General features: G+C 38.3%; 2 protein-coding genes across 7 annotated transcripts in view; one reads left to right on the top strand and one right to left on the bottom strand.

The window, feature by feature from the left end:
- Nucleotides 1–25,755, top strand: part of LOC115449999 (uncharacterized protein KIAA0930 homolog) — a 64,661-nt gene that overhangs the window by 27,304 nt on the left and 11,602 nt on the right. For 4 of the 6 annotated variants that reach the window (XM_037441258.1, XM_037441252.1, XM_037441256.1 and 1 more), the window contains one exon: nt 14,791–14,931. In XM_037441258.1, coding sequence (XP_037297155.1) covers nt 14,791–14,931 — 141 coding nt within the window. Of the gene's footprint in view, nt 1–8,563; nt 8,888–14,790; nt 14,932–25,755 lie in introns of those variants that run through there. The other 2 variants (XM_037441254.1, XM_037441255.1) reach the window with 2 other exon arrangements.
- LOC115449998 (phosphatidylcholine:ceramide cholinephosphotransferase 2) overlaps nt 1–25,755 on the bottom strand; it is a 127,676-nt gene that overhangs the window by 22,078 nt on the left and 79,843 nt on the right. The gene's annotated exons all lie outside the window — the stretch shown is intronic.

Below are 25,755 nucleotides of genomic sequence, written 5' to 3' on the forward strand. Positions count from 1 at the left end.
TATAAGAGTTCTCGTTATTAATTCAATACAACCATACAGATTTTAAGTTACGTACGGCGCCAATGTTATACAGGTTCGCATCTGATTTGCCTAGCTCTGTTAGCTTGTGCGCACAAGCAATGCTGAATATTTCTAAGTTTAGTATTATTTATACTGGCATTTTATGGTAATTCTACTGTTTTAAACCACCGTTAAGACTTGGCATATTGCTTCAAAACCGTAATTAATTAGAACTGTTAACTAAAAGCGAGTGTACGTAGCCTTCGCGATGGCGGCTTTGGAACGCACCCAATGCAAGGAAATATACGGAAGCCAATGTTTTCACACTAAAATCTATATTGTGTACTTTCCGAGAATGCGTTGGTGGAGGAATAGCTTCCGTGAAATGTACATTTAGAGATCTGTAGCCACTAACCGTGTACATGATAGTGGTGATATATATCTCGCTATAGTGGTTTGTACTGAGGAGTCACGTCCCGGCTTTGATATTTCTATTTCAGTATTATAAAATAATGTGTATATTAAAAGGGCCACATGCCCCGCGTGACCTTTTCGAAAGCGTCCACATCACGCGTGTACCCTACACTTTTTGGACAGCGTCTTCATTCCAAAAATAAACCGTTCCGATGGTTAATGTTACCTATATTAACGGACAATCTTTATTCGATTAGAGTGTAGGTGTAATTAGCTACGCAGCCTGCGTCCACGCGACCTTTCCAGGGGCCATTACCATCCTTTTGTACCATAATTTGTATTGCACTGTGGGCCAGTAATGGGCGACAGAGGGTGAAATCAATATAAACGACACAGTTCATTCTAATACTGCTTTGTTTGCTGCAATGTTAATTACTTTAACGGCGTTATTAACAAACTAGTTCACTCTAGATAAATAAATCGACCCAGTCTGTAGTTTTTGCCAGGTTTTTGCGACATTAATTAATTTTCGTGTTTTAGTGGAGTTTAATCAGTAAAGCAATTCATAAATTAACTCGTGTTCGCAGAAGTACTTGTGCTTGCTTGGAAATGCAATAGACCCGTTGTTGTGCCTTTGTATCGCATTCACTCTGGTGGAAGTCATACGAACGCTTGTGTTGACGATACTCTGACTACAGTGACTACTTTTTGTTCATTCAACACATTGTCAGGGACCAGGAGCTTTTGGCAACAAATCTCCATACAGTGCTAGTAGCGATTGTTCCCACTCGCTCGCCCGCTCGTACTGTGTAATGTGTATCCGTACCGTTATCGGTGACAAGTTGTTTGTTTTGATATCAATATGGTGCGTGCGCGCGAACAAACCGACCTGCGACCATTCCCTCTGCGCAGATGCATTCCAATCTGTTTTAACGCACGCTGTCGATAACCAACGATGTAGTATGATGCAAACCAAACATAAAACAGGAGAAAAATGTTTGTTAGTTTGTTTTTGTGTTAACGGACGGGCGTAGAAAGCGTGTTTTACCTTATATTAAAATTTTAGTCTCGTATACGTTCAGTTATGCTTAGTGAAAGATGATTTATAATTGAAGATAGGTTATTTTAGACCGACTCTAAACATTTCCATGTGAAAGAGTGGTTTATAATAGAATAAATAAATGTATAGGTTTTGAAAAACCGTATTTAGTTTTTCACAACATTTATAAAGTTCAAACTTGCAAAATATGTGTTTGAGTATGATGTTTATCACATACCGCCAGGGCCACAAATCTTCGTGTGTTCACTTTCCTATATAATGACACTATAAGTAATCTATTGATTTAAACATATAGGTTGGTTATTGGTACACATTTTGGAATAATTTTTTATGTCACATAAGAAATATATTTTAGTTTGTCTGTTGAAATTGAAACTGACGTCACCAGTTATTATTGGCTTGTCTGTTTATAAGCATATTTTTTTTAACAATTTTCGCCGCAGTATGACGTTGAGGTACCTAAAATAGTTTTTTTTTTGCATATAAAATGGTGGTACGTTTGACGCCTCTCACAATATTGGTCGGAAATAAGTTTGTCAACTCGTAGTGGACTAGGTGGAATAGTAGTTGCGACTCTGCTCACTTTTTCGATGATATTGGCTTCTTATATTATATACTTACAAACAAAATGATTTGCAAATCCAACTCCGCGCCGCGATCAATGTGTACCGTGGACCGTGGCGCAACATTCAAAGCTCCTCATAAATAAACACAATGAGAAAGAACTCCGGCAAATACGAGGCGAACAATAATGGAATCTCGATAGTTGGTGTCGGTGTAGTTGTGTGATGGAGCGGGAAGTAGGTCAGGCGGGAGGCTGGGCGGCCGCCCGCGCCTGCTCGCCGCCACGCTATCGAGTGATAGACTCGCGAACACGCGGATAGTGTTGTCAGGTTACATTTCACGAATGCTTCATTCTACAGGTATAAAAATTACTTCGAGACGCGTGTCACGGGAATATAACCTTATATACTATATAATACGGTGACACGCGTAATGTCATGTAGCTGTCATGTTTGCCGGCATACATTCAGATGCTTCAAGGAAAACCTGCCATTCTCTGGGCTGAAGTTTTATATGAACATTTAGCCCTTATCTTACCATCAGATGACCTACTCGCTGCTTGTCATATGTTTTACACTGTTAAGAAAACTTACTTCTTTGCTCTTGATTCATTTGCCTGCCTGGCAGTCCTTCAATTTAATGCCCTATATGATCACTATTTCCCTTAACTAAATGTACGTAAAAGCAGGAATTTCGTCTTAATTGCAAGGCCTGCACAACGAGATGCCTTAAAACTGGGATATCTGGCAACACTAGTTGGAATCCCTCCAGATCTGCCCCCGGTGCAGCGCAGCGGCGAACTAATACAATGCTTATTGTGAAGTGCGATCTTGTGGCGACTCCCGATCGAGACCTTCATTCCCAGGGTCATTGGATGCGTTAATCGTCCAATGATTCTATGCATAAATTCCACTTCGGATTAAATTTTTCATATTTTCTGGGAGGAAAGAGGGATAAAAGCAGTTCGATGTACTTAGTTCACCCTACCTAAGATAATAGAAAACCTCGCCATGGCGTGGTAAAATATGGGAATAATTTCAGGTACTGACATCGATACTCAAAAAAGCACAAATGGCGCCCTCAAAGCAGGTTTTTACTTTTCCCGGTAACCAATACTTAAAAATTTCATGTCTCCTTTTTTCAATGACGTTCTCATTAATGTCCAGACGAAGTAGTATTCAACACGTTTAATAAGTTTTGCTGCTGTTTTTTATCGAGTCGAAGTATGTTTATAATTTTGCATTTAGTTGTGAAAATGGGTTTTACTTTACTTCTTCTATACTATAAACACAGATAGTTGGCAGTGTGGTGATAATTTTTTTGGTTTGATTTTTTTGGCATTCAGAAAGTAAAAAACCTTAACCAGGTCAATTAAATGATATTGACCAATAAGAAACATATTTCAATACTCGAAGTGCTAAGACTGGCGAATCATCTATTCTATACTTATAATAAATCTGTAGAGAGGTCAATTCTGTACATGAAATATATTTCCAAAATAATAACTATCAGGGGGTGATTAGGGATCGATACTGATGCCAAAAATGCAATTAGTAAAATTTTTGTCTGTCTGTCTGTCTGTCTGTATAACCGTTATAGAAACAAAAACTACTCGACGGATTTTAACGAAACTTGGTACAATTATTTGTCATACTCCTGTGGTGGTTATAGTATACTTTTCATCACGCTACAATTAATAGGAGCAGAGCAGTGAAGGGAAATGTTGGGAAAACGGGAGAAGTTACTCCATTTTTTAAGCTTCCGCCGCGTGTGCAACCTTAATGGTTAAAGCTACACAGAAATGTATGACGGAAATGTTCGCCTTAAAATTATATAAAAAATATCCCACGACAGCATATGTCTATCTTTTATGGTTGACTCACAATAACACGTGTAGCTCCCGATAGCATAGCAGTTCGAAGCTTTCTCATTATATTTGTCTACTCTTACGTTTATAACACTCTCAGTCAGCCTCGGATCTGGGGGGGGAGGGGGGGGGGGCAAGCCAGGGCCTTTGACTTCAGCTTTGACTACTGCGACATCTATACTCTATACTATTATATAAAGCTGAAGAGTTTGTTTGTTTGAACGCTCTAATCTCAGGAACTACTGGTTCAAACTGAAAAATTCTTTTTGTGTTGGATAGCCCTTTGCTTGTGGAGTGCTATATATCATCACGCTATACCAAATAGGAGCGGTTCAGTAATGGCTAATCTCAGTAACTATCGGTTCGAACTGAAAAAATATTTTTATGTTGGATAGCCCTTTGTTCCTAGAGTACTATAGGCTATATATCATCACGCTATGACCAATAGGAGCAGAGCAGTAACAGTTTCAACATGTTGCAAAAACGGGGAAAATATATTATTTTTGAGAGCTTCTGTTGCGTGCGCTGCGTACACGGTTAAAGTTATGCAACAATGATGTATGACGGGATTGTTCCTCTTAAAAAGTTATACAAAAATTTATTATAAAACAAAGTCCCCGCTGAATTTGTCTGCCTGAACGTGTTAAACTCAAAAACTACCCAACGTATTAGGATAAAATTTGGTATGGAGACAGTTTGAGACCCTGGGAAGAACACAGGCTTCCGGGAAAATATATAGCGTGACTTTTATAACGGAAAACTTTAGCCTGAAAAACTTTATAACGCGGGCGGAGCCGCGGGCAAAAGCTAGACTAGTATATAACATACATAAATTATTTCCCGCGGAGCGCGAAATGATGATGATGATGACAAAAGTAAAAATATAGGTGGTTAGGGGCGGCATTATCCAGATATTGCCCCGCCTTCAAAAAATTCAAGATCCGGGGCTGCTCTCAGTCATCCCAAATTAAAAAAGTTAACATTATTAAATATTCCATAAAAAAGAATCATAAAAATCGGTATAGAAACACCAAAGTTATACATGAAATACGCTAATAATAAGCCATCACGCGTGAATACTGAATCATGCTATATGCTTCCTTCGATTTCACCAGGATCCCATCATCAGACCCTGACCGGACAATCGGACCACCTGCATACCACCATACATTAAAAAAACATCCCGACAAATTGAGGACCTCCTCCATTTTTGAAGTCCGAAATCCACGCGGGCGAAGCTGCGGGCGGAATCTAGTTTAAAATAAAAGAATGCCACAAAATGAAACTGTTGTCGATCGTCGATCTGAGTGACGGTCACCTTCAGACGAATCATTGGTGCGTTGATTATTTTGTTTTGTCCAATTGTATTGATTGACGAAGTCAAGTGTCAAGCTCCGAGGTGCGCTCTCTCAGGCATCGACAATACAACAGTAATAAATTGTTCTTTGTTTTAACAATAACATTACTCAAAATATGTTAAAAACATATTTTATATATACGTCCAAAAACAGTTAAAAATTACGGTAACCTGATTCACATTGACAATAATGACGTCATCAGGAAAGTTACGCGTGTCTCCGAGGCATGATAGCCAAGTATTCCTAATCCCCTTTACAACTACCATTTCCACTAATATTTAAAATATCGTCCCATTTGCAATTATTATTTATGTGATTTATCCTCGATATTCGGTGTTGCGTATAAAATATACAATATGAGACAGGGGAAGGCACGGCATTGTTCCCACGACAGTGCAAGGCGAGCCGCGGCGCCTCGACAGCCGCTTTAATTGCACCCGAGCTTCAGCCATTCATCGAGGGTCCCACATTACACAATGACGCCGCACATCCATGATAACATCGGACAAATATTACTGTTATTGTATATGCTCTGCCGTTTTATAAACAATTATTAATTAATGTTATTAAGTGGAGTTACCATGAAATTAGATCTACTTTCAAGTGAAGGATAAACCCAAAGACATTAAACAGTATAGTTGGTTATAGATCGGATATCAGGACCAAATTTGTGTTCCAAAAGTTATTTTCAATTGGTAATAAGTCGTTGTCTTATTTGAAATGTTCGTGTGACAAGATGTCGCAGCGTCCTTAGATAAAAATAACATATTTACAGAAAATATGTTAAAATGCGCATTAAAAACGTGCAAATCGCGATATGGTAAAAATATGAAGTTCTTTACATTGGTGGTATTATTCCGTGGTAGATTGACTAACTATTGCTTGAGTACAATTTTTTTGTATGACAATCTTTCCAATGTCCACTCTATGTCAGAACTTTTTGCCTAAACCTTTACTGCTTTATTGATATCTCAGGTATAATTAGGATTTCAAAATACCTTTGACGTAAAGGAATTTTTCCTGTTGGTTTATTATGATATTATCTGCAATATGAGAAGTTACAATTACTTTTAATTTATCTCCTGTATTTACCTATATAAATACTCATTTGGTACGATATATCATTATTTTTTCGCAAACCAGGAAATGCTTTAATTTTTTTGTCGTTTGGTAGCATGCACGTGACGTCAGTATCCAAATCCACTTTTAAAATTATTGCTTTAAAAGTATACGACGTGCCAAGTCACGAAATTCATAAAACTCGTGGCACAAAGAGTAGTTATTTGTCGTGATTTCAGTCTGAGTAACTTATCTTGTGTAGAGGAATGAATCTAGTAATCAACGCGTTTGTGACAGATTATTCATGAAGAATATTACTAACTCCTCAATTCCTACTGTTTCAGTTTGTTGAGACATAAATAAATAAATTCTCTTCCCCTATCTAAAGCAACGAAACTGTAATGTGATGTTTGTGATGGTCAACAGCTTAATCCTTTACGGGTATTATGATTGTAACAATACAATCTACACAATGTTATGATGACGAAGCTGTCTGCGAAGGTATATTCCACTGCACTGTAGATATGGCAAATATTATGCGACAGATAAATCTTATAGTTTGTACACCGATAAGACTGTTATTTATATAAATTTGCAATGTTTATTTTGCAAAGAAAACTTACTAGTCAACGTCTAGCGGCGTCGTGAGTCGTATCTCAAAATAAACTGCAAGTCAATTTCTAAGAACGATGTCGTAGTCCAAAGTCCGGATGATCCGAGTTACCCAGTGGCGAGTACATAAACAATCGAATGATTCACGGAGCTCGAGAGGGGCGAGCACGGCTAGCGTCGCCGTGTCGCCGTGTCGCCGCGCCGCGCCGGCCCCTAACAAACATTTACATGGCTTCCGCAATGATTCTAATTGCTTTTTTGTACGGCAGCTGAGCATTATGTTATTACAGAGTTATGTAATCATTTAGGAATTATCAGTGTAGCGTCACGGTTGACAAGTTTTGCGCAGTGATCGCGTTGCAATATGTCTCAACTTGGTTGGTTGATCTATTCATTTGTTTCTCGGTACGACGAGTTTCATTCCATTCCCGTTTAGTTATATTAATCTGGTATTGAAAGTTTAAGATTTATGATTGGGCTATTTAGTTTTTATAGAATTCTATGTGTAATAGATAATTTTTTTCCGGGATAAAATCCCGTTTTTTTTCGAGATAAAGGTAGCCTACAGCACTCAGGGGTAATGTACTACTTTCCTATAAGTGAAAAAAAATCGGTTGGAAGTTCTTGAGATTAGCGTGTTCAAACAAATAAACTATTCGACTTTATATACATATTAGTATAGATATCTATTGTATTTGGTGGGTACTATTTGTCTATGATTTGTATTTAGTGTATCCTAGCTGGATATGGTGTAGCTATAGGTGTAGTCAGTGGCTGCTGCCCGCGACAAGCCGCGACCTCGCCCGTCGCCGGTGACTGATCATCGCGCTCCATTACTGCTCCATCTTTATTAACATCGCAAATACTAGCACTCAGCGTATTTAATATTGTTCTCCGACATAGAATTGTTTTTTTACTTAATTTATAATTTTTGTTGTTGGACCTCTGAAATCTGAAGTCATGCTTGGGAGAATTGTATTTTTTTAATGAATCTTCTCATTTCACTAAATAGGTGACTGGTCTTATGTAAATCCACATCATTCTCTGCTAACCAGCCGTCTGCAACACGTGCAGATGGAAATAGCTGCGTCATCGAAAATGTTGGTAACACCCCATAGCAATAAAACCTCTTGCTCTGGGTTCTTATCAAGTATAACACATTGTGGATAAATGTTTTTATTCAAACTAATAATATGTAGTGTTATATTATTTAATAGATATTACCTTTTTGTGTTGTTTGAGTATTATTCAGCATTGGTCAGTCGCATAGTATCTGAACAAATTCAAAACTTTAAATCGCCTGTACGTGTTACCTTTCATTGATTATTTTTTGTGTGAAGTAACGTAATTCCTTTTTATTTTATTTTTACAAACACATACATATAAGCCTTTTATCCTAGAAGGGGTAGGCAGAGGCGCAACTGATGCATCCATTTTACTGGCGTGTGTATTCCGGCCCATGTTGTGGTAAGAACGATCCTATCGTCATGTAGGTCATATAGGCGACCTGAAGTTTTGAATTTGTTCATTATTATTGTGTGGCTGACGGTACTAATTGATACAGCGTTTATGAAGAGTGTATTTCTGCCATCTCACGCCATTTCGTTCTCTGGCAGATGGAGTAATAATATTATAAGTTCTATAGTAATTTAATTATATCTCTTATATGAGGGTAGTGTTGTAAATTGTCAATTGTGTATCGGTCGCCGTCGTCTCCCGTGCGCTGCACGCATGTCAGCTCAATTGGGCATGACAGTAGTCTAACTACAGCGCACTCCGCAATTGATCGGGTCAATTGTTTGATAATGAGCGAGATCGTCACACCACCCTCCACCAGTGGGTGGAGGGTGGTGTGACGTCACACGCATGTGACTACTAACAAGTCCGGCAGAATGGTTAGTGTTGGTGTACTAGATTTTAAATCACGTAGTTTTTCTTCCTTATCAGAGAAAGGTAAGCAGGTATATTTATGATTTCCTTAGTGCTGGCGAAACGCCGATATTGTAGTTTTCCATGGGCGGGGTGGAGTCATCACGTAACACTTGTGCTTGTTGGTCTGTTTCCTGTCATGAGAGTTTGTTGTATTCATTTTGTTAATGTTCTTTGTCTCAAAAAGAAATCTATATTTTGTTGTTACGCGAAAATTATAATACTTTAAAAGGTGTAACAACGAAACTAAAAAAAATATGTTCAAAGGTCCCGTTGAGCCCCGGCGGTTTAAAACGCGATTCATGTCTCACGCGCAATGTTCTCGTGTGAAAACATTTTGCACGTTGACGTCCCGTACATACGTGAGTGACGTGGTCTCTCCGTAAATAGTTGACACGGGCGAGTGGCGAGTACTCCGCACGTTCCTGAGTCCCGGTGCAACGGCCTCACTCGGCTGTGTTCGTTCCAGCCGGATTTCGGGTGTCACCCATCGGTCGCTAATAGTGGCGGCCGTAACCGTCGCGAGGTCCCAGGTGAAAGCAAAAAAAAAAGACGACGGGAGGCTCCAGGCGTAGCAAAAGAAAAGTTCCCTGGTTTTAAGAGGTTCGTCGGTAAGATCGTAAAAAAAGTCCTTCAAGGTATCGTGCGAGGCCTCTAAGTGTTAGGTCTCAGGCGGTTGTTCGTTCGCCTCCTCTTAAAGCCGCTTCTGTTCCCAAATACATATAAAACCTAATGAACCTGACCTCATAATTAAATTTTATTCAGTGACATCAGGAATTGGCTGACGTTCTATCTTAGAACAAAGTTTTCATACGCAACAATAAATTAGTCCATGTCATTGATTTAATTTTCAGTTGAATTTTGTATAAAAGCATGTATTGTTAGAAACATAAATAATGTATTATAAAGAATATACAAAGGAAAGGCAGGTAGTCTCATGTCTCATAACGTTGATAAGAATTTAGTTTAACGCATACGAAGCGCGCGGTCGAGTCTATGTTTCAACCAGATTTAAGGAAGGAACTGAGCCTTGATACACGTTTGTTTTACCAGGAGATTGTATCGAGGAGTGAATGATGCATAAATCCTCGATTGCTGGTTCCTATAAAATTGTTGTCTAACATTATCAGCCGGCGTCGCAAGCCGCAGACGTGGCCGTGCTGTGGTCGCCCATCCAAGGATCCACAGGCAGTAACGTGTTAATTACCGGCCACGTCTGTGTGCGGACGGCTGCGAGTTGCGACACCGTGCCGAGTACGCGACCCGTACATGCGCGTAATGCGATCTGCTTATTACACTCCGACATTTCGCAATGTTTTGCTAAAACTAACACATGTTTATGTGTTATTGTGTTGAATAGTTCATTGGTGCGTTTTCCACAAACGACGTTTGAAATCGGTATTCGGGGTGGAAAGACGTATTTTGACGTTCGTAATAAGCTCAGCGAACAATGAATGCTCTAATTTCAAAGGGTTTGCTGAACCCTACTCGTTAAACAATACTGATGTTAGCTATAAGTATTGCACATTAAAGTTTATTGCTCATATCGCGTAATGATAGAATGAAAGTCCAGAAAGTTGGGCAGCGTTTCCAATGACAACGTTTACAATTATTACCAAATAAACTGTACTCGTTTAACTAATGTTGCAACAATTACATCATGCCCACGATAATTTACGTTTTTCGATTTATCAGCGCAATCTGCAAACGATCCAAAAGTTAATATTTAAGGATTATTTTGTTGCAATTTCTTTATTTCTTAGCAGAATTTATTACCAAACGAGAAGACTTGGTTTCATCTATCTAGTGTAGGCAATGCGATTCGCGAATACTTTGTTTGGATTTGACAGTTTTGAAATCTATGTCTCCATAGCTGACATCCGTGCAGTAGACAATCTCAGTCCAATCACGAACGTGTTTACGACCACAACTTGTATGATTATAATATTAAATCGATTGGAATCTAGATGTCGCAACATCAGTCTGGTTATGTCAGCCTTAACCGCGTGTGTAATATCTGTATTAGCATTTGCCATTGAACTAATCAAATAACATATTAGCTTTTTAGTTGCGCATAACTTCAGCATAATATATTTAAATAGAAAAATAAACTTTATGAGCATAATAATACGATATACATAATTATATTACATTAAATATGGAATGCTTGTGACCCAATTCTTGTACCAAATGATAGCGTAGGTTGTAATTCCACGTGTTAAGCTGTATTATAGAATGAGTGTGAGTAATGGCTGCAGTTGACCACTTGCCCCGTGAATCACTATAAGTTATACATTTATTAAAATAAATTATTATGAAATGTTACCTTAGGAACTAATAGGATCGCTGACGTCATTTGTAGCCAGGCTGAAAATAGTTATTAGCAGTTATTAATGACTAAGGGAGGACAGAATGGGTAGTCAGTGAAATTATTTAATTCACCTTTATAAAAGTTGGCGTCACTAAGTAGCTAAGAACATCAGTCGATAACACAACTTGGTATGACTCATTTTTGTGCAAAACATTTAGTTGTTAATAAAGGAAGCTATGGCGTGATCGGTGACTAATCCAATCAGATTCATAACAACTCGGTAGGGGCAGATAATAAAATAGTACATGAATAATATATGATACATAAATGTACATTATCATTAAAAGGGAAGTCGTGATGGCTCCTCGGCGAGTTGTAAAATGTGCACGAGTTGACGCGATTAACTTGGTCGTTTCGCAAAAATATATTTTTCATACTCTAGGCAGAAATTATACGGTTTATTCGTAGCAACAAGACGGCACTCCCCCTGAAGGTATGCTGAAGTACTCATGACAATTAAATCAACTGTTATTTATTCAAACAGCTTATAAACATGCCGATTGGTAGGACATTTGTAGGGTAATAAACAACTATCTTCAGCAACTAAACAACCCTGTGGAGCGGAGGTATATTTGTGATGCGAGATGTAAGAATTTTAAGCATTGAACTTACTGGGATTTATAAGACTTGACGTAGATAGGATATTAGAACATTTCAAGATAAAAATCCCGAGGGAGTCAAACCTCGCCTGACTCCTAAAATTCCAAAGCCCTGCAAGTGCTGCAACTGGACTGGTGCATAACATTAGGTGAGCGACTTTTCTAGCTACATAATTTTATAGAAAACGGGTTTTTATTGAATAAACTAGTTCGCATTTTAGGCGAGTAGGCAGACGCTGGCCGGAGCTAAATGAGTGTAGGTGAGGCAAGACCTTGGGCTTGTCGGTCTGTTGTCACAACAGACGAGTGCACGAGCACCGAGCGTATTGTGTTACACGACACACACACACAGGCGTGCTGTGTTGTGCGTGGTGCCACTAGGTGGGTGTTTTACATGAATTTAAATGTACTTATACGGATGTTATAAGCTGTATAATAATTAAAATATTCGTTTAGTCTATCAGGAGAACAAACTACATTGTGTGAATCCTCTATGAGTAGGATACGTAGGAATGTATAGTTTTTATGAAACTTACGAGTCACAATGTCAAGGCTTGTTGTTGTTCGTCGAATGTAATTAATGACAATGTAGATAACTTATTGGAAACAAGTACAGAACAAGTTTTTATGACGATTTCCATGGAATTACATTAGCGCATGTTCGTGTTTCTGGCAAAACAGATATAAGCCGACCAAAACATCCTCGACTCGCCGAGCTTGTACCCGATATAATATGAGGCTTGTTGATTTCATATCTGATAAATCATCCATGTCAGACAAATTATAACTCTTTTGGACATCGAGTTAAGGTTACGTAGCTCTAAATATGCTACTACTGCACCGCAGTGGCTCCGATGGCGCATAATTAATTTTAGTTATCAGAGATAGTGTCGGCGACAGGCGTGTTGGCGTGAACATATTGCTAATTAAGTATCGACCCGCGGCCACTTGCAGCCTCTGATTGTGTTGACGTTGCTAGAGATCGAATACTATATCTTCCCAACTCCCCTCTACTCAAATGTCTGTTAATTTCTGATTGTTTCATTCATTGTTTCATAGTATTTATTCCAAGTGGTTTGATATTGTAACTCTTATAGATAAAGTACATCGGAAATCACTTTTATTAGCGGATGTATAACAATCGACAGCGGTATGCACTTTAAAACACAGGGGAAAAGTAGTTAGTAACTACCTACATTGGATGATAAATGTAACGTCAAGGAACCTAGCGGAAATGCAGCAGTCCAGACGGAAGTCTCTAGTGCCACTGCAAGCTCACGTATTTATGATTTAAAAATTACGTGTGTGCTCATTTGTCAATTTTCACTCTGCTTTGACATAAAAGAAGTTGTTGCAGAGAAACTTAATTAGTAAACTTAATACGTGTTGTCGACCATGTTAGGCTAACAGTTAGGCCATAGGTAAAGCAGACTTATACCCCGGGACCATATAAAAATTGTTACGTATTAAATTTTTACCGCTATAAGGAAATCTCTACTAGTAACATTCCACTTCAATCGGTAGTTAGCGATATGAATAGGTTTTTGGAATGCTAATATGATTCATAAATAAATTCAAGTACCTATAGCCATCTGCATTATTATACTCGTGTAAGCTGATTACTTTCGCTAACTCAGAATCAGTTGATAACGAGACACAGAATTGCGAAAGACTATAGCAGAAATCCAATTACAAAATTGGCAACAAGTGTTTATTAATTGAGTGATAAGTTTCGTGTACATGTGTTACTGAGTAGACAATGTCTTCTATAGTTTTTCTTCATTCCTGCTTCCAAACAGCAATATGCCTTACCCAGTGAAATTGCAGGATATTAGGAGACTTCGTATCAGTGATATGACCTTATTCACTGCTTGAAAATAATATATAATAATTTACATGGATTCCTAATCGTACTCTAGAATTCCTTGTGGGTGATTATTCGATACTAAAGACTGGTCCGTGCTCCGGCGTACCCGCAGCCTCAGGTATAGATTATTTATTTATGGACTAAACAAAAATCCCCCGAAAAAATATGCGTTTAAATCTTGTCATGAAAGGTGATACGTAAACCATGTTTACAATACTTAGATGCATTTCAAGAGATTATAGGAGGCCCCAAATATTGCACTTGTTCCGAATCTTGATTAACTTTGAAGGTCGACAATGCTTTCACAATACCTATAAGTACTGTGGTACCGATTGCGTTCATAGAATTGCCGGTACATACATCTGGTGACTCACCAGATCCTTCACCAGCCTAATGCCTACAATGAGTATAATTATCATGTTCCTCAGAAACGAATTCTGGATAAGTTTTATGAACTCTCAGTTTTAACAATATTATGTTGAAAGTAAAGCGTCGAAATGCAAACGAGCTATAAGTCAGGTCAACGTAACGTTTGATAAGCGGTGGTATCGCGATCAACGCGTCGATAACGTCGTGATAACGCGCGCGATAACGGCGTGCCGTAACAAATATCGCGCGCCGTGTAATCTATGAGAGTTATTTTAAACGTGACGTTTCTTCGATTGCCATAATAACCTCGCATTGGTCTGTTGCATTGGGTACCGTAGTTCGATTTTGCTGGAAATGCCTTAGGCAGATTTTCAACTTTGGTTGCAAACTATAGCACATATTCTTTTATCAAACATGTCATAAAAGCGTAATCTTTTGAATGGAATACAAAGGTTTTCTTTTATCTTGACGACGCAACGCTCTGTTGATCCTTTGCAATTCTTAGCAGTATAATACACAAAATGTAGTCTCCACTTTCCACTGACATGCTAGTTTTGTGTCTTGGGAATCAATAACGAGGCTCCGCCCGTATCAAATCCAAGTCCTGTATTAAGTATAAAATTCCATAAATCTCCGCTCATGGTTTGAACCCTCAGTATAACTCCCAAACTGGCATCCCTGCATGTATGATCTATATTTTGTTTGTTACTGTTGTTTCCAGGTGTTCTGCGACATCGTGGTGCGTGACGGCGAGATGGTGTGCGTGGAACTGGTCGCGAAAGGTCGCGGCTGCAACGCGCAGGCGGTCATCTTCCTCGGCTCCATTCGGTACGACACACTCACCAGGGTCTACGACTCCAGGGTGAGTACTAGGCATTGCTAGTTGCACGCTAGTCTTTAAGATCTTTACAAAAATAGCACCCAAATCTCTATGGTTATTTGAAATTGCTTTTATGATGCAAACAATAAAGTGAAAATACTCATAAAGAGAAAAATGACAATGGTGGGTAATTCAAATTCAAAGTTGTAAATAGGTAATGTTTCAGTTTTTTTATAAACATCAAGAAGCATTACTATAACGAAGCGAACATTGCCTTAAAATATTCGTTTTGTATAAAGTGTAATCGGGTTTCGACGCCGATTCCGTGAATACGCATAACAACGTACTTAACCCAATCTTGTATATTTTATGAAGTGTCGAATTAATAAAATTGAGGGTAGTATTCACGATGTTATCGGGTAACCTTTGTTACCGATGCGGCGCCTTAGGGCCTGAACAAGTCAGCCGTGTTGCGAGCGACACGTGTTGATTGTTGCGCCGGCCGCGCTACGCGGTGGCGTGCCGTCTCGCCGCGCCGTTAATGGCGGATATGGATAATTTAGAGCGCACACAAGAGCCGCGCGGTGCAGAGGGCAAGACCTTTGAACACGAAACTAAATTGGGTTGCCATCAACTATGATTAACCGTCATGAAATTTGTACAAATATTGGTTGAAACTATCAAACGTTGATTTTAATATATATAGGTCGATTAATTCTATTATTTGGTTTTCTTTACAGTAGAAAGTTGCGTATTTAGTTAGCTTTCAACCAGTCAGACATACTTCCTAGAGAGCAGCGTGAAATTCTTTACCTGGTTTTGTAAGCCACGCACCGTTCATTATTTCATGACGTACTGTATTGTGCAACATATCGCGGGATGCAGTGAATTCTGCAACGCGACCGAAACTATGTGATTAACCTCGTATACTCGTGGCAATATCCACAAAATTTAAATGTGAACATAAAATGTGAACTCGAAGTTTTAAAGTTCATACTTGTTTATATTCTTAACACATCCAATAAATGCAGGGAAAAAATTAAATAATAATGTAATTATTATAAAGATAATTCATCAATCGGTCCGGCATAAATATGGTGAACGTCATGAGACGAAGCGTCGTTTGTCGCCGTCTGGTATCGTCGGTTTGTTTATTTTTACATCTATATTGTATTTACCTGCAGGTGCAGTTTAATCAGTTGGCTATGCGATGATAAAAACCCAAGGTTTAGGGAAGAAAAAACCAGAAAACTATAACCGGAGAGTTTCCGGCAGTCATACATATAGTACATTCTTCAGTGATTACGTTTTTATGTTGCGAGTTCAAAGTCTGTTCTAGTGCTTGGTACTTGTGATATTTTTTTATCTTGTGTGGAATATGAACTTCGTTTAATTATTACCTATCGCAATTAGTGTTAGTAGTCGATAGTGTTAGTAACGAAACACGTCATAAATTACGTATAACGTACGGACGGCAATTGGCGAAGAACAGTGAGTGGACTAGCGCAGTCCGCCTACTCGATTATGTATGATCCTATATTTTCGATTCAGATAGTATAGTATAGTTTGAGCATAATAAGCGCGTCTAGACTGTGCCAGCGCTAGCCGCTGCGAGTGGTGTATATTGTGCAGATGACCTGATTATACAGCGAGTGCCGGCCGACCGTCGCGACATTTGTAATTATGTGCCAACGGACAGACTCGTCGATATGATAACTAATACACTTTGAGTGCGAATGTTTAGTGCTAGTGTCACGCCAGTCGCGCGCCTCCCGAAATAGAAAGTCACTGCTTGTGAAAAATACATTACTTTGTACGTTAATTCACTGAAATGACTGAGCATTATGATGAGTGATAGTTCTCCTCGTTCTTTGGTTTCCGAGAGTTTGTATACCAGCGCATTGGCTATTTCAGCCGTTGAGCAACAGTTTACAGGCACTGTTGCATTGTGGTCTAAACTCTTAAGTCAGTTTTAGTCTAATTAATTATTTGGCACTATAAGAATCCCATGTCATACTTCTGATGAAAATTTTCAATCGTCTTATTATAATTGCTATCAAATACATAAATGTAATTTTAACATTTTTTAAAGTGCAACAGGAATATCAGCTCTAAGCAGTACTTAGTAATACAAAGTTCTAAGGTAGCATTGTTACGCGTTGTGTGCTGACACAGCGCCTACATCACGCTAGTGACCATCGCGCTGCGTCATTCACTAGTAGAAAACATGCTATACACTCTGCTACATTAACGATGAGCATTTGTGATGAGTTTTTAAAAACAAGTGTATATAGCGTTTTATTATGTTGTTCAAGGCCGTAGAGCAATACCGAAATAAGGCCAATTCAGAGAACTGTTGTTATCATAGTTTTATGAAAGCAATAATAGTATAGTAAAGCTCATAAACTTTTTTCGACACTACAAGTGTGTTGGAACATCTTGAAATATCAACTATTTCAAAATACATTTTCTTATGCTGCACTATATCCTAACAAAAAAAACTACAGTTGAATGAAACGCATCGTGACGCTCAATTAACTAATCGTATAAATGTAAAATTATATAGCCTATGTCTTCTTTAAGATAGAAAATCATGTTCATTTGTATTCCTAACAAAAGTACTGCCGTAGAAGACACGGTGTTGTCCCTTGCAATTTCCTATTCAAATACACACATGATTGTCAAGTGCAGTCTACTTGTATAGTAGGCATTGAGGTAACACGAACGTGCCCTCGGGAAATACACGTGCATGACGTGTAGATGCGCGGGCGACAGGTCCCGAGGGAGCGCGCATGTCCGCTGCCCTTCTGTTTCCGCTAGACTGTGCGCCGCTTCCCAGTGCCCGCTACCAATCTCTTACGTGCACGGGAGCACCTGTACCTGAAACAATACAATACATATTAATGTTAAACATATTGTTATAGATATAGTTTTATTTTTGAATGGAATTTATTTGGGTTGCTTAACCCTGATAAAATTATAAGCAATGGTGGATAAAATAAATATTTTTTTGTATGGTACACGCAATGTAAATGTGCTTTTTTATATTTAGAGTATAATAAGTTTTTCAAATCAGGGGTTACACGCGTGAAATCATTTTCCCGCTGCAAAAGACCCTAAAACACAGTGCGACGTTAGCATCACAAAAATAGATTTACAAACTCCATTATTTCCCATGGGAGCAAATTGCCGACACAAAATTAACTTGTTAACCCAGAACATGGTCTACTCGTGTGCCAAATTTTATCCAAATCCGTGCAGTTGAATCTACGTTTACTTCTAACAAACATCCAAACATTTTCACAATACTATTGCATTTACAATAATAACATCATTTAAAGTTTACGATAGGATTTCGACAACGTGCTTTATGTAAAACAAAGAAAACCGTAATGTTTAATGTCTCATAATAAAACACTTGTTGTCCTTACCATTATCAGCCATTATCAACCGTAGGGTATGGAGCATTATGTCCTGTAATATAAATAGCACATTGACAATTTGCTCCATATTTAGGTATAGTGCTTTGTTTTCCCTGAACGCCCACTGGGCTGGCCGAACCTTCCACTCTGTGGTTGGGTGAGTCACTCCAAAACCTCGCGCAACGTTTGTCACTTACTCATTTAGTAATTCGCGTCATTCGTCGCTATTTTGTAATCGAGGTTATTTTTTACAAAGTTTAACTGATTTTCAGTTGTTTTCATTAAACGATCTCAATCTCAATCTTCATTCCGATTTTGAGATTGAATCAATCAAAGTAAGACATTTGTAAGCATGTCAAAAGTACTTTGTTCCGATTGGTAAATTTTTGACATTATTTGGAAAAAGCGATTTGGATTGTTTAATGAAAATGGCGGTTAGAATCAATAAAAGTTATTTAGCTATTGAATTTTATCAGGTTTTGATTTTTACTTTTATAGAATACCGGCAAATAAGTAACAGTATCTAGTGATAAGTGATTACATCTGTGTCGCAAACACACTTAATATCAGGAAAATACGGGCGTTATCTTAGGTTTAAAAGACGGAATTTCGTTGATTTTGAGGCAACTTGGGCAACTACGTCATTTTTTATCAAGTCACATTGTGATAGGCATGCGTCGTTGGAAACCGTTTCCATATCTGTTGTCGCCAGGCGATAAATGTCGTTTATATTTTGTATGGTTTACGTAATCTGGTCAAACAATGTTTCAACATTGATATTTTTCTCTATTTTACCTGTTACAATGCCATTTACATAGTAAGGATCGACAAAAACACACCATACTCAGATCAATGTCAAAGGCGATTATGACGAAGTAGCAGGTAATATTGTTTTGTAATTTAAAGACGGTGTGTTTTGGCAGTTTTGCCGTTGCGTACCGGTGCGCCTATCATACTTGTTGCCAGAGGTCCAATGTAAATCTAGTATACACTTTTATCTTTGTTCATACTTTTAAAAAATTTGAACACATTCTATATCTATCTATCAGTTAAGTTTCATGTTCTATGGTAGTATTTCACCATTGAGTGCACCACCTGAACACTTTTTAATAATTTTTTTTTATTGTGGCTACCGGAACACTTTTCTAGGTTCATAATTCTGATATACGCAAATATTTTATCGGTAATATGGATGTACTAGTATCCCAACAGCTACTAAACCTTACCTAGCAAAACGTATTTTGATGGCTTTAACCCTAATCTATTAGTAAGTTGATCCGTTTCACTAGATTCAAGATATTAACCTTGGCATACAACATTGTTCCTAATGTTCTTGTAATGGACACAAGAAGAACCGTAGCAACTATACGAATTTAGAATAATTTCGGATTAAAGCAATTGTTAACATGATATAAGAAATATCATGTTATATTTATTTGATGTGTTTTTGCTGTCTTAATCATGTTGCTTTGCTGAACATAATCATTTGGTTCGTGGAATGTGTATTGTAAACTGATATCTGCACTGGGAGCAGACGAAAGTTTTTTTTTCAGTTATTACTGTTCTAAGAGCTAGTACTATTCGTTTACGTTTAGTCGTCTCTGCGCGGTATAGGTATTGGATGCAGATGAGTGTCGCGTATTGGAGTCGTTTCCCATTAGCCGTGACCTTGCGGAGCCGGTGCGGCGACTCGGTCGGTCGGCTCTCGGTTCTCGGCTGTTGGTACAACGGAGCCGCCCGCCGCCCGCCCGCCGCGCGCCGCTCTTGCGTAATGGAAACGCGCGTTTCCGTACACAGTCCGACGGTTCGGTGCAAACTCAGTGCAAACGAATTGCGTTCGCTTTGTTTTACCGATTATTGATTTTCCTTGTATATGATCATTGTTTTAATGTTCGTATATTTTATTACCATCAAAATTGATGTAAATAACAGATAAAAATTTTACATAAAGCAATTAGGATTTCATATTCCGGTGATAATATAAATTATTTTATTTAAACGTAAATTTATCTATTTGGAACATAATATGTAATGATACTTCATATAACGAACATTTTAAAAATAACCGCAAGCCGTTTACCAATTAATTGATGTACTTTGCTAGTAAATTTTAATTGAGATCTTCTAAATAGTAATTAGCGAATTTGTTTGTGTCATCTGATGTAAACAGAACGAGTAGGTATAACGAAGCTAAAAATACACTAAACTTGACGATACCGACAAGTAAGTACAAAGTGTTATATCACGCTTATGCCAGTTGGCCGTCTAATAATAATTAAAATAGAATAACTAGTTCTACAATAAAATGTGTATTTAACATATGCATTATATATTCAATAGTTCAACGTACCTTGACCGGTGGAGGTCGCGCGGAAACGCCAGTGTTCGCGATAATTCCGCATGATGGAAAGAACAATTAACGTTCCGCATGAATTGGTAACATTTAATTAGTGGTCAAGTTTGCTATGTTGAAGACACAAGCCATGATTAAAATAAACAACGTACTATACCAGTACCTATTGTCGCTTTTTTACACGTTTCGCTTATTTGAAACGCTACCGAGCATGTTAAGGGTAAAATGCATCTTTTTAAATGATAGGACATATATTATGTACCTAGTCTAATTTATGAAAGAAAAAAGCATGGAAGTAATGCGTAAATCAGGGTTAGTCATTCACGCCGCGTTTAATAATAATAAATTCGCGTTTGTTTCCTATTCATTAATATTACCTTTATGTCTCTATGCAAATATAAATAACGCAAGCGTCACATTGGTTTTATAAAAACCCACACGTAACAAATGTTTGCAGATCGTAAAATAATTTGTTTTATAGCTATTTGTTTTTGCCGATGGAAGTTCAGATATGGTAGGAAGATAAAAATAAGATTAATTTAGAGTCGTAGAAACTAATCAGTAGTAGAAGCTTTGTCAAAAAGCCCTATAGGCCGCGGCCTAGGGGCGGTATACATTAAAGTAGGGACGGCACATTTGCAATGGGGATCTTTTTTCGCTCCCGCATAATATGCATCCGGATTTGAGATTGCGGCGCGGCGGTGCAGCCTCACAAACCTGTATTTAAGAAAGCATGAATCCGGCGTTGCTAATCACCGTTACTTTAGTTGGATTATATTTTTGTGTATAGTTCGATATAAGTTGGTGCGTTGTTGTCGGTTTCAACTTTGCAAACGGCGCGTGTCATCATAACAACAAATTAAATCGTCCGCGACGTCAATATGTCGGTTAAAAAACAATGTAATTAGTTTTTCCATAAAATTCCATCAATTATATATTTTTATACGTTATGCAAATAAGTAATTCCGTCTTCCTCAATTAGTGTTCTAACTTCGAAGGACGATGTCGGTTCATTTCTCGACTCAGTCGTTTGTTCGATGCGAATAATTTGCAATAAAAACGGTTATCGTACGGAAGCGAAAAAAGTGCTTGCTCGAAGGTGGGTAGTAATTGTGAGGACGGCGCCAATTTCCTTTACTTATTTGTACTAGAATTATACATGATGTTCCAAATGTTATGTAATATTTTAATTCTGTATGCACTGTCTTATAAGGCATATAAGATGAGGCCGCCCATTGTATACCATAGATTTAAGAAAATGTATTAATCTTGTTTGTGTCTCTCTATTTAACAATGGTTACAATGAAGAGTATTTGTATTTTGATATGTCTCCTAGTAGGAGGCCGTACGAACATACGGTCATCGTAGTTCCTAATACTCACAATACAAGATTTGAATGTGGGTTTATTATGTGTGTACCCATTATGTATTAAAATTATAGATCATTCAATTAATTAGCAACAGCATTGGTAAATCCACTCAGAAAAACAATAATATGTGAAAAAAATCTGTTATAGCCAATAATAGTAAGGAATTTGTGTATTTATTATCCGGTCGGATACTGGACTACCTCATCAGGGTTTATACCCAAATGAGCTGTGTTCGCGCCGATAGCTTACTTAACGGGGATTCGAACCGGTGGAATGCGTGCGGCGACAGCTTGTTACATGTCCGCACCGCGCCGAGTCCGACCGGTGTAGAAATAATAACGTCAACCTGCTTTGAAATTCTTGTCCTCGTCTAACCAGCTTCTTAACATAAAATTGTTTTTATGGTTTCTGTCTAGTGGAAGTGTACGAGTACCGGGGCGGCCGTGAACCGAGAGGTTCGATGCCAAGGTCGGGCCGTTTGTGCGTGTAGTTGGTATGATAAAAAAAAATCGCATTATGTTCCTCAGAAGACGGAGTGCGAACAACCAACCTATATGTTTGGATATCAGAGACTGCATAAAAAAATGTGTCCTCGCCTGAATCTACTATCTAACGCTTTACACCGGTTTCACCACCAACTACGCCATAAATAAAGTATCTAGAATGTTCAGTTGGATTTAACGGTCATAATATGGAACCGTCCTTGACGCACCTGATAGGGTATCATTGACCTTATCGATAATAAATTGGCGTCGATAACTCACTAGTTTAAAAGACTTACTACTACGACGATACTCGCCGAATTCCGCGAGTTCAATAACTTTATTCATTTTCCTTGCAAGGTAAAAGGGTTGTTTGGTAGATTTGGCATGCTAAGTTATTATAAAAAGGGTTCATAGTTGCTATTGATATTCGCTTCGGGTATCATCGCTCATACTGCTAGAAAAATATAATGTGATATGTGGTCATGATGTCACGCCACACGTTTTCGTAGTTTTTTTATTTTATTCGTGGTAAACCTTAGTATATCCTGTTCCTTAACTAGCAATAACACTCAACAACACTGAACCTGAACCGCTGAACCTAAAATGTACACTACTTTTGGAAGGAAAACCACATAAAGACGAACCTTCGCACACAAGACATCTAGCAATTCTATTCATTTGTACGTGTTTTTTCTAATGCAAGGGCAGCAATGCTTATTGTATATAATTTATTTCCAAATTATATAAAAATGATTCCACACAATATTGTTTAAAAACTATTTCCACAAACTCACAATTATTAACTCGTATGAACAAACACATGCTAATTAGCCAGGAATGTAAATTTTTATTACAGATTACAAAATCCAACCTAATCATCTATTAAAATTTAAACCGTTTAAAGATTAAAAATACTCGTATCAGTAGTATTATCCGGACCACTTTATTATTGAAATGTTACGTGTGATTTGAAACGCGATAAGCAATTAATAATCGTGGTTGGTATCAGGATGTTGTTCGTGCGGGTCCCAAATAGTTTATATTCAAATGTCAGATAAGCACAAGCAACAAGAAAATTGTGTAAACATTATTTAGGTCCGTTCCGGCCTCGTTCCGATGTCAATGCCCGTTTCTTACACTCATCAATCTGTGTCTGATCCGTGATTTTTGCTTGCATTGCTAGTACCGTTCCTAAAGATCCCGCTCTACCTTTTATTTCTTGTTGGTTTTACGACTAAGGATGATGTACCCTTTTACGGTAGTTCATTTCGGTATCGGGAAGAATGCGAGTTTTATACATAGAAACATTTGTTATTATTCAAGTATGTTGTTTGTGTTATGTCGTCTCTTTATGAATCGCTGTTTGCAAATCATAAATCGTTAGTATTGCAGATAAAGCCTATCTTGAATGTAATTTAGATATTGTATGCAATAGCGGTATCAGATCTACTTAATTATTTTTGTGCATTCTTTTATTGTTATAAAAACGCTTTATGTTATATTATGCATTTAGTGTTGCATATCTTACTGATGTTATACTTTCAAATCCAACCTATGCATATTGAAAAAAAAAATATATATTAGTAAAAGACAATAGCTTTCAAAAATTATTTCCATTAAATATCCCGGTGTATCCGTGGTTCCACGTCCGCAGCATTCTTAGTGCACAGGGTTGTCGGTTGATATCGGAGGGCGCGGCGGGCCGACGTCACGCGTCCCGGCGCCAGCCGACAACCTTGGGTTACTCTCGTTGCCTACTTCTCACCCGAGTCGACATAACTACGCATACACCGTCTACTCTCAGAGCTTTTAACGACGGCCGCGAGTTTTATGGCTTATGGTTTAACTGCTTTACTGCTGTGTGTTTAAGGTTTTATAGAGCTGTTCGCTGAAGTTGCCAGCGTGTCGGTAAGAATGAAAACGAAATTTATACGGTTTATAGGACACTTTCTTTATTAGGTTTGTTTAAACGTTTTAATATTTACTTTAAATAACCAGGTGATGAGTGCGCTGTAATATCTTGTGCAATGCACACATACATGCACACTCTCACCTTTAATCCTCAAAGCGGTAGGCAGAGGCGCAAGTGTTGAACTAATTTTCCGCCGTGTGTATTATGTTCCATAATGTGATAAGAGGCGAGACTATCAGGTATAAATTCCAGATTCTGGGCTTATACTGAGTAGAAAAACCCAATATCACTTTGCGCCCGAATCCAGGATCAAACCCAAGCCCTCAGCACTGCAGTTGTACCGTAATGCAACCGCGTCATCGGGGCAGTATCTTGCAATAATTTATAATTATTTAATTCTACGTGGTATTTAATGTTTATCGATAGGGTACAGGCTTGTTGCTTTGCGACTCGAAGTAAATAAAGCGGCAGTCCACGTACCTAAACGTTGCCTTGGACAGAATAGGCTAAATGTCTAAAAATTTGGTTGACGACTAGAAGTGTTTAGTAAGTTTCTTAAGCAATCTCGCAGATGATCTGGTTCGTGCAAAACAGGTATGTTTAACACACGCTGTGTTGCAATTACTAGCTTCTGAGTGTCTATTGACCTCTAATTGGATTTCGTAAGTGAGCATTGCTATGTCCGCTGTCACTCACAAATCTGATTACTTGGCGCGTCGGATGGGCTCGCGGCGCATTCTTCGTCATTAAGGCAATTAGCCGCCGCTGCAAGCCGACGGGTTGACGACCTAAAGCTGCGCTCATACGCGTGCCGACTCCGGGAAGTGTCAGGGCCGTGTGGAATACCATTCGTATTATAATAATCGAAGCAAACACCCATCAACGTGGGTGCAGTGGTATAATTTGCGCGAACTCGTCACTACCCGTATTCTGTACGTCCGTATGAAGCCAAAGCTTTACATTTTCTAGCTCTTAGGTTCCGGTCAGGTTACGTCCGGTACACATTCAGTAAGATAGACTAGTATAGGGCGTCACGTCTTTTCTTAGACCGCATTTTATATTTTACACTATACATTACTTTTGGAGAAGGGCAGCGTATTATAGAACCCAGTGAAAAGCGTCAGAGTAGGCCTATGCCAAAAGGCACGCTGGACTGCGAGACATTTTATAGGACCTACATTTCTTTATGTTCTAACAAATAGTTCAGAATAAATGGGCTTATTATGGTCATTATTATTATTTATGTATACGTTATTTACTATGAGGTACTATGGTGTGCATTTAGTTATTCTAATGCATAGTGTAACTACGATGTTTGAGGTCT

Source organism: Manduca sexta, chromosome 22, assembly GCF_014839805.1.
Source record: "Manduca sexta isolate Smith_Timp_Sample1 chromosome 22, JHU_Msex_v1.0, whole genome shotgun sequence".
NCBI classification, from domain to species: Eukaryota; Metazoa; Arthropoda; class Insecta; order Lepidoptera; family Sphingidae; genus Manduca; species Manduca sexta.